Genomic DNA, 17508 nt, shown 5'->3' with positions numbered 1-17508 from the left:
TACACACTGTGCCCTTCATATATTATGACATGTTAGCCTATTGAATACATAAAATAGAAAGTAATAATATAAATACACTTAAAAAATAAGATGATTGAGAAAATGAATGAAGTTTATTTTCTATTTTACAAAGATAATTGCTTTGACTAAGTAAAATAAAAAAACAAAAAAATCTCAGCTATCAAATGAATTATAGTAGGCTATCATTTAAACAACACCCTTGCTCGCGTGGGTGAAACTAGCGTGCAATCGAATGTACATAATTTTATAAATCACAATGTAAACTGAGCTCAAAATGACATAAAAGCTGCCATGTCCAATCAGTTTCTGCTCTCTCATGTGCACGCTCACAATGACGCATCACTGAAGTAGGTGATGCCCTGCACGTACTCCACAATGCACCAGTTTCCACCATAAAACACGAGAATACTCGATGCAAAAAGCTTCAAACACAACATCCACAACTTATATCCCCCATAACGTCAAGTACATTTAATCCATAGCCTTTAGATAAAATAAATAAAAGCTTTTAATCAATGAATTAAAATTTCCGCATCCCTGTCGAAGGCGGAGTCTTGCCGGTTGAAAACGTGCCTTTTACCATGCAATCTCATTATCGTGCCGCGTGATGCGCGTCTGACCAATCACAGCGCGATCTGACCGCTTCCTGATGCTCAACATTTAACAGTGCGCAACTCCATCAGCCTTCTGCCTTCTCTGCTTTGCACCACGGTCAGCATTCGACTTCCCTTGCACTGGTTAGGCCAGATAAGGTAAGGAGAATAAAGGGCGTTTGTTGTAGCTTCTATATTTTAGCAGTTAGAAACATTTGCCATGATAATTAAGATGTGCCAAATCAGGGGTCGTGATGTTCGACCGAGTTATGCAATATTGAAGGTGATGCTGTCGTGCGGTGACGTCCTCTAGAATCTCAGTATTCAGTTACTGTTATCTAAATTTAACATTGCAACATTTATGCCACACACATGTGAGTTCTTGTTAAGAATAGATACAGCTGTGATCTAGCCTAGGTTAAATTAAAAAGGTTCATTCAAAATGATAAAAGGCTATTTTATGTTGGAAGTAGTTCGTCTTAGGTTACAGCTGGTCTAACCGGTATTTTGACAGCAAGCAAAAACGAGTCCCAGTTTGACATCGGATATCTGAAAGGCTTTTAAACGGGAGACATTGCTGTTATTTATTTTGAAGGTTGCAAATAGATTTATTTTAGACTGAATGAAATGTAGTGACAGATCACCAAACCCATTTTAATGGTCATTACCATGTTTGAAGTCCAGAATTTGAAGCTAAACTGAATGTAATTCTCATTATCAGTCTTAAAATTGATAGCAACACATTCTCGACCCATAGCAAGCAGACAGGAGGCCTGGCACTTGTTACTGTCTGTCTCAGATAACCCAACCCACTGTGTTGTGGCCAGTGGGAAGTTTCCACAGACATTTAAGGCTACAGGATTTTCCATTGGTCCAAATGAAGTGGTTTTATATGTTAGCACACCATGTTGACTGGGCAGGAAATGGTGATGATGAGGAAATGAGTCTTGTGATATTCATGGGAAAGGGTTTTCTTGTGACATCCTGGTCTGACAATGAAAATATAGTTTTTTTATGTATTAATGTTTGCCTACATGAGTAAAATAAATCCTTTGTTTGAGGACACAACAGATTCAGAAAACTAATTATTTTAAAGAAGATCAAGTAATTAATTCATTTGATGGATGATTAGTTATCCCGGATTAATTGAAACCTTCAACGGCATCATGCTTGAGCTGATTCAAGTGTTACTTCATATTTCCAAATGTCCAGTACAGCTGCATTTTTAGGTGAACAGGTGCTGACAGCTGAAAGGCTCAGCTTTTCTTGGCTGGAGAGGGAGCTAGTCAACTGCATGTCATTAAGTTAGTTTATTCTCAAATCTTGCTGCCTGTTGCTCATGTTGACTGTCAAAAAGGGGTTGATTACTCAGTTTGAATCTGTAAGTCCTCTAGTGACTGCATCAACTGAAACTCCAAATCATAAAAGGAGTTTATGCTGATGGTGAAACGGTACCTTCTTCACATTTGACTCAATTTGGAGTAGAGTAATAATTTCCTAGTGGGGAAATCACCATAGTTTATGCTGATAGTGAAACAGTACCTTCTTCATCTTTGACTCAATTTGGAGTAGAGTAATAATTTCCTAGTGGGGAAATCACCATAAGGCCTTCAGTGGGATTAGCTTTGACCAAATGTGCAATATATAGAATAAACTAATTGTATTAAATATGAATACTATTTATAATAAAAATAAAGTACTGTGAAGTGAACTTAGGCATCACAACATTAGTGTACATAATTAAAAAAAAAGATTTTTTGCTAATTATTAGGCTATATTAAAATGTGTTAGTTATATTAAAAGTATTAGTGTTTTTAAAGTTTAAAATTTAAATCTAACCTAAATATAAAATGACTTGATATGGATATCGATATGATGAACCAGTATGGTACCGGTATATAGTGCATCTTCAGCCTTATTTGTGTTATTTTGTGATTGTCTGATGTCTCTATCAGCTCCTCATGTTCTTAACATGTTATTTTCTTCTCAGAAACTGCACCATGTCTATCCTGAAGATCCACGCTCGTGAAATCTTTGACTCCCGTGGAAACCCCACTGTGGAGGTTGATCTCTACACTAAGAAAGGTTTGTAATAATCAAATTATCAAGCACTTTTAACATTTTCGAGCGTTTTGCATTGTATTATTTACCACAGATAGTTTTTTAATACTCACAAAATAATTAATTATATATATTATACATTGATCTGACCCTTCTTTCAGGACGTTTAATCCATTCATCCATTTTGCAAGGTTGACATGCAAATATAAAACTGAGACCATTTCAGAGATAAAATGCATTGCCCACAAACTGTCTCTTCAACTGCTGTGCAGAACAGTCCATTACATGTCCAACATCAATACAAAGCGACAGTAATTGACATTGTATGCGATGTTATTGGGGCGTAGAGTCTGAATGCGGTGGCAGTTTCACATGGGTGAGCTTCTGAACGGCTCCCTGCCTATTCAGGCCCTCATGTTGGAGTCCAATAGCCCAGAGTCGACATATCAGGTGGTAGGTGGTTATAAATAGCCAAAGTAATACATACCACTTGGATTGCATTGCTGCTGTATGGTGGTGCTTTGCACATGAACACAGGATTTCTTTTTAAAAGAAATGAATTTATTTAGCATGGATGCATTAAATTGATGAAAAGTGACAGTAGACTATATATTTTAAATTGTAATAATATTTCACAATATTATTGATTTTACTGTAATTTCGATAAAATATATGCAGCCTTGGTGAGCATAAGAGACTTCGTTCAAAAACATAAAAAAAAAAATTTAACGGTAGTGTACATTTAGACTTTGCCATTATTCTCATATTAATGTTTTGCTCATTCACAACAACATTCAAGTATTTACATGATTTTAGAACTTGCTTTTTGTCTAGTGCCCTGCACTCTAGTCTAACTCAAACATATTATGCCCAGAGTTTTAATTATATTCAGTGACCATTTTGAAAGATTGAGGCTGGCAAGTGAGCAAATATGTAGAATGTCTCTCCTGCCAGATTGTATTGAAGAGAGAGAGGGAGTTGGCATACACTGCCAAGCTAGTAGATACTTCACTGTGTAAGATGAAGGTGGTAAATGTATATTCATCCTTTGCCAACGTTCCTGTACTACTCTCTGTCCCAGATGAAGTGCAGACAACTCACCCAGATCTAATGTGTCTGTGTGTATTTGAGCGCAGCTTAATGAATGTGTTTTGATTAAACAGTGTGAGGTCGGGCTGGAAAAATACAGCCTAAAGTATAGCTTAGAGTTGTTTTAATAGTGCACAATTTTTAAGAATTTGGCAAATCATTTGATATGATAATGACTGGATCAGTGTATTAACACAGATATGCTACAAAGATCAGAACTAGGTATTATTCTACTCAGTTTTCTTATTTTGTATGTTTGGGTACTCTACTGTGGCTTGGTGGAAATGATTGGTTGGGTACAAAATCGCTATGTAATAGTTGATTTTTTTTTTTTTCTGGTTAAGCTTTAAATCCGTTTTCATCTGCACGCTCTGGCAGTCGACTCGTCTGCTCGCTCTGGCATGCCGAGCTGATTGAATATGGATGTGCAGATTTGCCACACTTGGAGTTGAAATGTGCCATCATGAAGTGCACATGTGCCAACCTCAACCTTTCTCTCAGTCGGTTACATCACAAGAGGAAACCCCCTCTACAACACTTCCTACATTGAGTTTAGTTGATAAAAAATAGGCTTGAGGCGTCATGTTTTTTATCAATTAGTTTTGTTTTCTTTTAAGCACTATATATATATGAGTAATCCGCTGGCGGTATGCAGAGATTCTATACATTGTGATTCTGCTTCTGCAGTGAGGAGGTGTGTCCTTTCATTCCTTATATGGTACCCTGATGGTACCTCAGTGTTTCTAGTAGGGAATTCTGGAAACGGATTTATTTGAGCAAAATCAGCAGAGTTGTTTGTACATGTACATTGAATGAGGAAACCTGTGAATGGTTATACATATTTATTGTTCAACAGGCCTCTTCAGAGCTGCAGTGCCCAGCGGCGCATCTACTGGCATCTATGAAGCCCTTGAACTCCGTGACAATGACAAGACACGTTATCTGGGCAAAGGTTTGTATTTCAGATATTCAGTTTGTAGATGTTGTATTTCAAAGCATCTCTATCCTTTACAGTATAAAAAAAATGATTCAAGTTTTAATGTTTGAGGAGTTTTTGAACATTATTGCATTGTTATTGCATTGTATATTGTTAAGGGTTTTTGAAATGCATTAGATTAAAATATAAATAATGAAATATACACAAAACTATTCAGTAAGAATGAAATTAATATTCATTTAGCAAGGACACATTAAATTGATCGAAAGTGACAGTAAAGACATTTATAATGTTACAAAAGATTTCCATTTCAAATAAATTCTGTTCTTTGAACTTTCTATTCATTAAAGAATCCAGAAAAATATTAAACAGCACAACCTTTTTTGACATTAATAATAATAAATGTGAAAATTAGTGTGCCTATAAAAATCTAATTTAATTTTCTTTGTGAAACTCATTTTGTAATATTATACAAATGTGCATAATATAATGTTTATTTCATATATCATAATAACCATCCAGTAAAAATCTGAATGAAATTCAGAATATACTTTTATTTTTTTTCAACATTCATTTCTTAATTTTTTTGAAATATATAATTCCCTCACAGTTTTTTTCATTGGTCTTTCCATTGGCACTGCAGTTTATTCCTCTTCTCTCATCCTCTGTTTCTTCTGCCGTCTTTTCTCCTCTGTCAGGGGTGAAAAGAGCTGTTAAATATGTAAATGAGTTCTTGGCCCCTGCTTTGTGTAATCAGGTAAATTAGCGTGTGTATTAACTGAAGTGAGGAACTTAACCCCTTTTGATATAGCACAGAAGCAGCATGAGCGTTTGGGTTTGCTTTGATGACTAACCACGGCAGGTATTTGTAGGTGATCACAGATGTTTTCATTGACAGTACAGCACTTACCTGCTCTGTGATCATCTAGTCATGTCTGCTCTGCATGTTCATCCACTCCTTGGCCTGGGTCAGTGATGGTCTGCTTGTGTCCCTGCAGGTGTCTCAAAAGCTGTTGAGCATATCAATAAATCAATTGCACCTGCTCTGGTTAGCCAGGTAGGAATATTTGTTCTTTGACTAACATGATAATGTGTACTGTTGTTGAGCTGTGGTTATTCGTAATATACAAGACAAGTACTGTAAGATTATTTGAGAGAATTAGATAAGTTTGGGACCATTATTTGAAGTGGTAAGTGTCTTGTTGTGAACACTAACTAATGTTTGATAGACTATTAGAATTTAGTCATTTCTAAAGACAGTTATAAAGACAAAGCCCTCCCCCTAATCTCACAATGCTGTGAATGCCATAACGTTGCATTTGTTCTATGCTAAATTAAGTTTGTGTGGACATGATACTCCTTGTAGAATGATTAATATTGTCATTAATTAATCTCTTGTGCTTAAACAGAGCGTTTCAGTCTTGGAGCAGGAGAAGATCGATAAGCTGATGCTTGATATGGATGGCACAGACAACAAGTGTAAGCATATTAATATGATTTTAATCATTACAATTCCTTTAGTTGCCATAACAGAATGTATTTATGAAATGAAAGTGTTATTTATCACAGCTATTTTATAAAGACTCTGAAATATGCATCCATTATTTTAATGAATGTGCTCACTTGAATCCACAGCAAAGTTTGGTGCAAATGCCATCCTGGGCGTTTCCCTGGCTGTGTGCAAGGCTGGTGCTGCAGAGAAGGGCGTCCCCCTCTACCGCCACATCGCAGACCTCGCTGGCAACCCAGAAGTCATTCTCCCAGTCCCTGTACGTGCTCAGAAGAATAAACAGAATAATTATTAGTCTTTCCTGCTCTACATTACAATGTTTTGATATTTCCATCCACCTATTTTATGCAAATGTTTGGATATCACTTTTTTGTTAAGTAAACCTAAAGGAATTTTTGTATTAGTTTATCAAAGCGTCTGTCTGCACACTCTAAACCACTAATTAGTTATCACTAACTATGTTTCCATCCACCTAATTTTGTGCGCATTTTGGGATATTGCATTAATGCTGGATGGAGATGCCAAAAAAAGCATAAATTAAAAAAATGTGCATAAAAAACATGCGGTCAATTGATGGCGAATAATTTTTTTTTATCCGATAAGACGACATGTGCATAGCCTACGATGTAAACACATTTACCGAATAAATCCCTACGTGAATTTGCCTCAACAGTGGATGTGATTGGATAAATGGACTACTGCTGCTGTCACTTTAAGAGCTAATACACGGATCCAATATACTTGAGCTGGAATGGTTTAAAATTGCTTGAATGTGCGATGTGTTTTGTGTGATATTCCCATTTTGCGCATAAGTTGAATTATGCAACTTTGGATGGAAACATAGCTACTTTCAATTAAAGAGTCATAGTGGCTAGAACTTCCATTTCTCTTTTGCACTATTTTGTCACGCTTTATAAAAAAAAAAATTTTTAAACAAATTGGGTTTTTTTTCCCAGTTCAGCATGGATGGAAACATGGCTAAAATTCTATATTGCTTCAGTTGAAATACATTCAGCTTATGCCAGCCAAAATTGCTGAATTAGTGCATGCTTGATTGTTCAGGTCTGGAATAAATTTCCCATGTAACATAAACAATACTGAAGTATGCAAACTCTGGCACAATATAAATAGACTGTCTGTTTTCAAAGGCCTTCAACGTTATCAACGGCGGCTCCCACGCCGGCAACAAGCTGGCCATGCAGGAGTTCATGATCCTGCCCATCGGTGCCAGCAACTTCAAAGAAGCCATGCGCATTGGTGCTGAGGTCTATCACAATCTGAAGAATGTCATCAAGGAGAAGTACGGCAAAGATGCCACCAATGTGGGCGATGAAGGTGGCTTTGCCCCCAACATCCTTGAGAACAAAGAAGGTGAGATTCTGGAGTTTTATGGAGCAGATTTTTAAGGATGTAAATGCTGCAGGACTATGAATTGATGTAAAATAGCCCATATTTTTACACAGAACAACACCATAAATATAAAACATATTCATGGTAAAAACAAATTTGGGGAATTAAAGGTAACTATATAAGAAAATACATACATTTAAAATCAATTCATCCTGTTAGCCTCTGGCAAGCAAACTAGTACAGATATGTACTGATAAACAATGTGGTATAATATAGACTGATTGTAGATAACACAGAGATAACTTGAGGAGTCAGAGATTACTGTTATCTTGGTGATAGATAAGTGAGTTTACAAACATGATCATTTGAACAACAAAATCCTTGAGTTACTGTGAATCATTACCTAAACTTATACTTCAAAACTTATTTATTTCCTTTAAAAAAAGAATGTTTTTATTTTAAGATCTTGTGCATTGCTATAGTTGAATTGAAACTAGTGAAGTTATGCAGCTGTGGCTCAGTCTCTGGGGAATTCTGGGAATGCTCATGACCTTTGTGCTGTCTGCGAATCAGTCATACCATCTGCCCATCTAAGAGAAAAGTTCTTCACATTTAACTGAATTACTTGCTCTTTGAATGTGTAAATATTTATCCTCTTCTTTACCAGTATTTTTATTTTTTATCTCAATGTTTATTTAGTTGTCTTAAAATATTAGTCAGGAATCCAAAAGTTAGCACCATGAAATACAGTATATCCTCGAGTTTAAATAAAAGAACAAATCAGTGCCTGAACTCGTTGATAATAATTTGTTATGAGTACTTAAAGTTGTAAATGGGAATTTGACGTGAAACACCTTTGGGAAGTTAACAGTCTGCAGTATGACGTGCTGTACACATGTAGTTTTTATTCCTGTATGAGAAACCCTAAACATAAACTTTGCTTTATACATTCATATAACATTTTAACCTAAAATGTTTCTTTTTCAGCTCTGGAGCTGCTGAAGAATGCCATTAGCAAAGCCGGCTACACCGACAAGATTGTGATCGGCATGGATGTGGCCGCCTCTGAGTTCTACAAGGGTGGCAAGTACGACCTGGACTTCAAATCACCTGATGACCCCAGCCGTTATATCAGCCCTGACCAGCTGGCTGACCTCTACAGGAGCTTTGTTAAAGATTATCCTGGTCAGTTGCCCTGATCTTTAGTGATACTATGTGTGAGAGTGTGATACTCCACTGTAATCCTTAGCTGGCCAGTGACAACTGCTTTGTGCAGACCTGAAGACAAGTTTTGTGATAAATTAGTATATAGATTAACATTAACAAATTTTAATATATAAAAATATGAATTGTTAGTTAAGGATCTTATGTTAAACCTTATGTAAAGTGTTACCAAAAACACACGTTTTACTTGCCTAAGTATGTTTACCCAAACACAAATTCCTCCCTCATGCATGTTGGGTATCTTTAGATCTTCTAAAAAAAGATCCAGCAGTGAATGACATAGACCGTGCTGAAGGGGTGTCTCGGCAGGGGTGATTTAACCCCCTTGAGACCAGTTCCCGGGATACAGCATTAGCTGTAGTAGGTCTATATTCATTAAACAATTGTATTGCAGGGTACATTCAAAAGTTTTTGGTCAGTAAGGTTTTATTACTTCTATTAAGAAATGAATACTTTTATTTAGATTATAATAATCACTTGAATAAATTACATTTTAAAATATATTACAAAAGAAATTGTGATAATATTTCACAATAATACTTCTTACTGTATTTTTGATGCAGCCTAAGCATAAGAGGTTTGTCACAATTTCAAAATTTCAGTAGTTAATTACCAGTACCATTTCATGACTCTTTACCAGTTTTGCAAAACTGCAAAAATCCTTTATTTAACAAGTTTAATAGAAATAGAAATATTTATGTATTAAAAATAATGGCTTTAATTACTTTGAAAGCATATCTGAAATATTTTAAAGTAAACATTGCACAGATCTCTTTACTTGGATTTACACGGCAAGACCTAATAGAGCCAATATTTTGACATCTCAAAAAATAATCCCCGCCTGTTTACATTTCCAAACAAATATGTAGATTGTGTGATTGATATGTGCCAGGTGGTCACTTAAGCTCCAGCCCAAATCAATCAAGTCTCATCTTTGCTTTTCAGTGGTCTCCATTGAGGATCCATTTGACCAGGATGACTGGGAGGCCTGGAGCAACTTCACTGCCAGCACTAGCATCCAGGTGGTGGGTGATGACCTCACCGTGACCAACCCCAAGCGCATCGCCAAAGCTGTGTCTGATAAAGCCTGCAACTGCCTGCTGCTCAAAGTCAACCAGATCGGCTCAGTCACCGAGTCCCTTCAGGCGTGAGTGTTTCTAATATCTCACGCTATGGTTGTGGATATTTTTAAATAAGAACTAACTCAAATTTAACTACATTTGATCTTGTATGTAATGTCTTTTGTTTCGGTTTTCCATTGTTTAGCTGTAAGATGGCCCAGTCTAATGGATGGGGTGTAATGGTCAGCCACCGTTCTGGAGAGACAGAGGACACCTTCATCGCTGACCTTGTGGTCGGACTCTGCACTGGCCAGGTACATGGTTTGCCAAACACCCTCTTATCTATGGCCGGCCAATGCTGTGTATGGGATCAAAAAGTAAATTGTCTCATTTTCCCCTCAGATCAAGACTGGTGCTCCCTGCCGGTCTGAGCGCCTGGCCAAGTACAATCAGCTGCTGAGGTGAGCTTTTGCGTTTATGTATCATTATTGCACTCTTAAATGGTCTCTGACTGAATACTTGATTCTGATTGGTCAATCGCTGCATTATGCAGTAAAATATTTTTGCATAGTAAAATACCTTTCCTACCTTTCAAAGATTTGGGGTCAGTAAGATTTTTTCAAAGAAATTAATCCTTTTATTCAATTAAATTGATTGACAGTAAAGACATTTATAATGTTAAAAAATCATACTATTTCAAATACATTTTTATCAGAATTTTTTTTATCAAATAAATGCAACCTTGGTGAACAAGAGAATTCCTTCAAAAACATTTGTAAAAATTTACCGTCCTCAAACTTTTGTTTTCTCTTTTTGTGATTACTTGTTTCTGAATTGCTTTGTCTTACTAAAGCAACTATAATAACTAGCGTTAAGTCCCAGTCTGTACTTCTTAATTTGTTTAAACTGAGTGAAATTCCCAGATTGATTCTGATAATGTTTGACATCTGCAGGATTGAGGAGGAGCTTGGTGACAAGGCTCGTTTCGCTGGAAAGAACTTCAGGAAGCCCATCTGAAGCGGCGGCCCGTCACCGGTCTTAGTGTGCTCATCGTGCTTTACTCTCCTACACAAAACGCCACGCAAAGCCAGCTCCTGTAGAATGGAGACTAGACGGAAAAGCTGTATTCGAAGGTCCAGATCTGTAGTCTATGGCACAGTACACTGCTCTCCGTTACGGCCCCTGCCCCCATCCATGCTTTGGTATCCAAATAGCATCAGTCCTTTAATTGTGTCTGTGTGTAAGAGATCTTTGTTTAGCTTCTTGTGAGTTGTTGTGATTCTGGAGCTCCACTGAGTATTTTACGAAAGAGTTGAAGTTGTTCACTGTGCCGCAGTGTGCAGCACGAGTATGTGTATTGTGTTGCTTTTGAAAAGTGTTAGTTCTATATGTGTGGCATAACAAATAAATTATCCCTATTAAAAAGGAAGAGCGTGGGTGAAGTTTATATTTATTTATTAAATAATATAATTGTATTTTATATATGTATATAAAAAAAACGATATTATTATTAATTAGCAATATATATATATATATATATATATATATATATCTCTCTATATCTATATATATAAACAAATTCAAATGTCTTAAATTATTTACTTATCATTTGCAATAATGTGAATGTGAGTGTGTATATATGAAATTTATTTTAATTATATGATACAATATAATTATATAATATATAAATGCAAATAATATATTAAATCATACACATTGTTATTTGCAATTTATATATATATATATATATATATATACACATGCACACACATAGTACTTTTAAATCGATCTAACATAAAAGTTTGTTTATATATGTTTATGTATATATATATATATATATTATTTTATATATGTGTGTGTGCATATCTGTATTTGTATATACACATACATATATATTATATATACACACACACATACAAATATATATATATATATATATATATATATATATATATATATATGAAGAGTTCAGATGCAAAAGCCTCTAAGTGCCATCTGAAATCTTATAGAATGATCATTTTTATCAAGCTTGTATATTTAAGTTCAGTAATTTCACTTAAATGACAATTAATAGGTCATTTTCATTGCCATTTAAGTGAAATTACTGAATTTAAATATACAAGCTTGATAAAAAAGATCATTCTAGAAGAAAATTTCAGATGGCACTAGAGGCTTTTGAATCTGAACTCTTCATATATATATATATATACACATATAACAACAAACTTGTATGTTAGATGTGATTAACAGCACTAATATATAAAATGTAAATATACATAGTAAAATAAAAATAGTTGGCTAAATTACAATACTTACGTACATGATCAGTTAATACAATAAAATATAAATGAATTATTAATTATATAGTGAAAGTGAATTGGAAAGCCCTTTCAAATCCATTAGCAGAGGGTGAGGCTGGGTGAGGTTATGTCTGACTGCAGACTCAGTCTCCCCTCTTGCTTTTAGCAAAACAAACAATAGAATCTTAAAATCTTACAGAAAAGTCTTTGAAATTAATTGAAAGGTGTTTTTCATCAACGTATCGCAAGTATTTTCAGGGTAACAATTATAAGGTTCATTAGTTAAGTACCATAGTTAACATGAACTAAGAATGAACAATACTTCTACGGCATTTATTAATCTTAGTTAATATTAATTTCAACATTTACTAATACATTATTAAAATCAAAGGTTGTATTTGTTAACATTAGTTAATGCACTGTGAACTAACATGAACAGCTGTATTTTTATTAACTAACGTTAACAAAGATGAACTAATACAGTAACAAATGTATTTATCATTGTTAGTTAATACATTAACTAATGTTAACTAATGGACCTTATTGTAAAGCGTTACCATTTTCAAAGGTAAAAATAAATAAAATGCGACAAGATAGCGGCTGTCGTTAGCGCCACCCAGTGGATGTATGTCATAAAGCAGTGTAATCAGTATTGCTGAGTGAACAGGCTGACAGACACGGGTTTGTGCACTTGAGCTCGGAATTGCCATCTCCTGTTTCCACGACTGATTGATTTTCTCCTGAGGCGACTTTGCTCTTTCGGTAGACATGCATAATTCAAATATTTCGAGAAAGCAACCTTTCTTTGTATAGTTCTACCACTGCAACTGCCGTGTAGAGAGTGTGTGTTATTCCACACTGCCCTCTGCTGTTGTTTTAGTGTAATGCGCAATCTTGGCCAATGTTTTTTTTTTTTTTTTTTTTTTTTTTGCTGCCATGAGTCTCTCTTGTGCTACCGGAAAATAACTCTGCTGAAACAGCATTTATTGGTTTCTCCAAATATATATATATATATATATATTTCACATAAATGCTCCTCTGTTTTTAACAGTCCTTTAAAGCAAAGTTCAATTACTACCAGACCTTTTACTGATTAAACCAGTAGTTTATTTGAGTGTTTACAAACACACTCAAAGCAAAATTCACTAATACATATTCTGATCAACTTTTAGTACATATTAATATACAAAATCACCAGCAACAGGGTTGGTTAGTTAATTAATGCGTGGCTTTGACTACACTACATTTTTGTAAAAAGGAAAAATACATTTAAAAAACCCTCCCGAATGCTCAGGTATGATAGAAGATGAAACATTATGGCTTGGGATTTGAATGCACTGTGATTATCATTTTAGGTGATTACGATGTATTAATGAATCATTCTCATCGGCATAGAAGAAAACATGCATGCAAGTGCACATTCTATGTTATTTTCACCGTTCCACTGGGAGCATGAATCCGCCCACAATTCGATAACAATCAAATCACACTGTGCTTTATTGTCTCCTGTAATCCAGATCCTCATTATATTTCAATCCTCAAAGCTCCCACAACACACTAACCCGCGCCTTCATTCAGTGCCAGTTCTTTGATTTAAAAAACAGGGAATTTGCCAGATTAAAGTTGCTATAAAACCTGTAATGTACATTATACCTTGACACACACAGTATGTAAGGGATTACTAATAGCAGAGTTTCAGATGAGCTGCCAAGACAAGGTTAGCACTGCAGTGGAAATGAGATTCAGGCCATCTGTCTTGTGCTGGCAGGAATGATCGAGGTATGGTATTCTGCATCAAGAGCATTTCAAATTACAAAGAGAAGGAGAGGTGTCACGTGTGCTGTTTTTTTTTTCCTTACACAAAACTTGTCTCTTAACCGCACTTGTACGTTTGGCTTTGTCTCTCTGATTACAGACACCTCCTGAATCCACTTTCCTTCCTCTCCCTCTCCTGCTGAAATCAATCACGGCGTGCACCTTCTCCTCCAATCAAGGCCCTCCGACAAAATTCTCTCTCTTCCCCCATTTTTATTGTTCATTCGGCCTGTCATGTCACAATAGAATAACAAGCCATCCGTTTCCCTCACAATACCTCTGCGCGAGCCTCTTGATACCTTTATCATAATGAGAGGAGAAAACAGCCAGCTGTGATCATTACACCGTAACACAAAACAGTTAGACTTCAGTCTGGTTTTTTTTCTTTCTCCAGCACGATGCCACGGCATGTCCATTTATCATTTTCCCAGCTTCCTTTTCTTTGTTAGACAATGCTGCACTTAATATAGCAGGTGGCAACACCCACAGCCCCTGAAATCTAATCTATGAATCAAATACTAAGGAAATGGCTCTGCAAACTTCAGCCATCTCAAAGGGTATATTTGAATGGGCTGACAAAATAAATAGGCTAATAATAATTATTCTCCATTATATATATATATATATACACACATACACGCACAACAATTTCTGTCGATTTGCTTTTTTCTTTTTTATTCAGTTGATTCAATGACTCGCTCAGGGGAGTCGCCACCTACCGACGTAACCAGTAGATATAAAGATTCAAATCGCTGGGATGAATCAAAATCCACACCATTATCGTGCATCACTATTTTTCTCGTTGCAATCTGGTTCAGTTTGAATGACTGCCTAATAGAGAATGAGATAAGATCTGGATCCGGTTCATTTCCCTATTAAAATGCAAAACAGGATTGTGCCAGTTATTCCAGAGCATCATTAATAGATTACCAATGTTGTTAAACGCACTGCAAGATTGTAGGCTCCATACTAAAAATATACATGGCTACTGAAAAAAAAAAAAAAAAAAAATTTGAATGTAAAATGATATGATGTTGTTTTTGTGTGATTACATTCATGACAGAACAGCAGAAGGTTAAGTAGAGCATTCAGGGCTCAGCGGTCATGTTCAATGACCCACTGCTGAATGAATCCTCTGGGACTGACTGAAGCATCATTTCAGAGAGAGAGAGAAACATGAAGTGTGGAAGACTACACTATAAACCAATCATTTCCACAGCAGGGTGCCACACACTGTATGTGCTTATAAAGCACACTGGAGAACAACGTTCTAAAAAGAGCATTGCAAAAATAATGTGGTCCCTCCTCAGCCAGGTGTTTAGCTTGGGAATCCTGGAAATAGGTATAGGTCATGATGCTCATAGACAAATAAACAGATTTATGCTTAAAAAAAACGACAACATTTTATGTATCTGAAAACGTGCATGTAATTTGTGAAGAATCTGAGCATAGGGGCAAACTAATAATCTTTTTTTATATATATATATATTATGAATGGGCTACTTTAACTAGATTATATTTAGGTTCAAGGGCATCACTATAAGCCCTCCCTAAATTACACCCAGCCCCCTTAAAAATTTGTGATTAACTCCGTAAAATGTATAGTAATTCGTGATCGCTTCCCTTTAAAACTCAAGTTAAACCGACGACAGGCCTCGGCTCATCCCCTTATTTGTGACCCTGGATCACAAAACAGACACAAGTCGCACGGGTATATTTGTGGCAATAGCCAAAAATACATTACATGGGTAAAAATTATCACTTTTTCTTTTATGCCAAAAATCATTAGGCTATTAATTAAAGATCATGTTCCATTTAGATATTTTGGAAATTTCCAACCATAAATATATAAAACATAAATCACGAACATATATGGACAACTTTAAAGGCGATTTTCTCAGTGTTTCGATTTTTTTGCACCCTCAGATTCCAGATTTTTCAAATAGTTGTATCTCAGCCAAATATTGTCCTATCCTAACAAACCATACATCAACCTCAAATAATTGACCCATGTGACTGGTTTTGTCACATTTTGTGTTATTCGGCGTGTTCTTCAGTCCGCAAAGTGCAGCTTCAGCGTCAGCAGCAGAGGACAATGTGTGTGCATTTATTGATAGATTGTTATGATATCTGCATCTGTGTATAATATGATGGGGGAACAATTAAAGGTGGTTTCCCATCCACTGTAAACTCTGGGTTTATTTATATGAAATTTCTTTCATCTAAATGACATGAGACTTTACTCTTGCTATAGCCGACTTCATACTTTAGTGCAGTAAAATTTGTTATAATATTCATTTTATAATAAATCCAAAAGCAAAACATGCGAAAAGAACTATTAAGGCAAGTGGAAATGGCAAATGAGCTAAAGAGTGCTCCTCTGGTGCCATCTACTGGTTATAGTAGTAATTTCGTGTTTGTTTTCCACCAGGTGACAGATCCACTCAAGCATGGCACAAAATAAATAAATAAAATACATTAAATAAAATACATTAAATAAATATGTGCAGCTAATTTTACTGCACAAATGTAGTTAAAAAAATTGTGTTCAAAACTATGTGTTGATTTTTTTATACTTAAAAATATAAATATGTATAAAAAAAATAAAAATAAAAAAAAAATTACATTATTGCCGATCTTAGACAGTTATAGTAATATAAAGTGTGTCTATATTCGTAATCAATATTAATGAGAAAGATGAAATTATGGCACACGTACAAGGCAACCAAAATCGTTCTGGTTCGACTTGTGTAGTCAAAAATTAGCAATATAAAACAGCATTTGATTTGGTTGGTCCAACTGAGCGAATAGTGACCACTTAAGTGAACAAGTATTATTGTTATTTTTAATCTAAAGCGAGACGGGTGTTCACTTAACGACTGTAAGGCCGATTATGAATGTAATTTGATACTTACGACTGATCATGCCCAAACGCGCCGAGTCGCGTCCAGTCGTTGTTTAAAATCTGCTGCAGTCTTAAAACGTTTCAGCTGGTCGTTAATAAGCGTGTCCCCAGCAGAACCGTACGTGTCATCGTTGTGAACGAAACGAACAGACGTGCTGAAGGAACCAGTCTAGACCGACTGAAAGCAAAAGCGGCATTGTTCAGTTTGGAAGAATAACTTCATACGAATGTTGTTCATAACAATGAGAGAGGGAAAGGAGCCGAAACTTGGTATTAGTAATGTGTAAAATTACTATAAAATAGCGTTAGGGCATGCTTTTTATTTAATTTTTTTATTTAGGACATAATTACTGCTGCATTTGTAAACGCAAATCTGACGCCGACTCACTCATCTAAACTATCTTATAAAGTTCGAAAGCGCCAAATGCTCATGCGTGAAACGCCGAAAAGCAGCAATACGAGATGTTCAAATACGTCTGTCTAGTCTGGCACATGTTTAAATATGATAAAAAGAAGTGGAAATTAAATAGAAAAAAAAGAAAAAAAAGTTTCAAAAGTGCAATTAAACACAAAACGCATTGTGTGTGAACGGCCCATGCAACCTCCCGATAGATTCACTGAAGGAATCTGTTACACGGATAT

The 17508-nt window shown here is 35.6% G+C and overlaps 1 protein-coding gene across 2 annotated transcripts; it reads left to right on the top strand.

Moving 5' to 3' along the window:
• Positions 1-642: 642 nt before the first annotated feature.
• eno1a (enolase 1a, (alpha)) lies at positions 643-11275 on the top strand. Of its 2 annotated transcripts, none has more exons than XM_084428034.1 (12): positions 643-773; positions 2605-2699; positions 4621-4716; positions 5700-5758; positions 6111-6180; positions 6337-6470; positions 7360-7582; positions 8549-8746; positions 9731-9932; positions 10052-10160; positions 10249-10307; positions 10800-11275. In XM_084428034.1, exons 2-12 carry the CDS (start codon positions 2615-2617, stop codon positions 10861-10863), a joined length of 1299 nt encoding a protein of 432 aa, XP_084284160.1. In that variant the 5' UTR covers positions 643-773; positions 2605-2614; the 3' UTR covers positions 10864-11275. The 2 variants fall into 2 exon arrangements, with proteins under 2 accessions (XP_084284160.1, XP_084284161.1); XM_084428035.1 differs by lacking the exon at positions 5700-5758 and adding an exon at positions 5400-5458.
• Positions 11276-17508: the final 6233 nt, after the last annotated feature.

Source organism: Rutilus rutilus (assembly GCF_951802725.1).
Source record: "Rutilus rutilus genome assembly, chromosome: 13".
Classification (NCBI taxonomy): domain Eukaryota; kingdom Metazoa; phylum Chordata; class Actinopteri; order Cypriniformes; family Leuciscidae; genus Rutilus; species Rutilus rutilus.
The sequence above is the reverse complement of the archived record's forward strand: the minus strand, read 5'-3'. Positions and strand labels throughout refer to the sequence as shown.

What these genes read in the sequence shown, in the direction of transcription:
- eno1a (XM_084428034.1), top strand. Translation starts at nt 2,615, where the DNA reads ATGTCTATCCTGAAGATCCACGCTCGTGAAATCTTTGACTCCCGTGGA. An exon ending in GTCACCGAGTCCCTTCAGGC is followed by an intron (nt 9,933 to 10,051) that starts GTGAGTGTTTCT and finishes TCCATTGTTTAG; the next exon opens with CTGTAAGATGGCCCAGTCTA. An exon ending in TCGGACTCTGCACTGGCCAG is followed by an intron (nt 10,161 to 10,248) that starts GTACATGGTTTG and finishes TTTTCCCCTCAG; the next exon opens with ATCAAGACTGGTGCTCCCTG.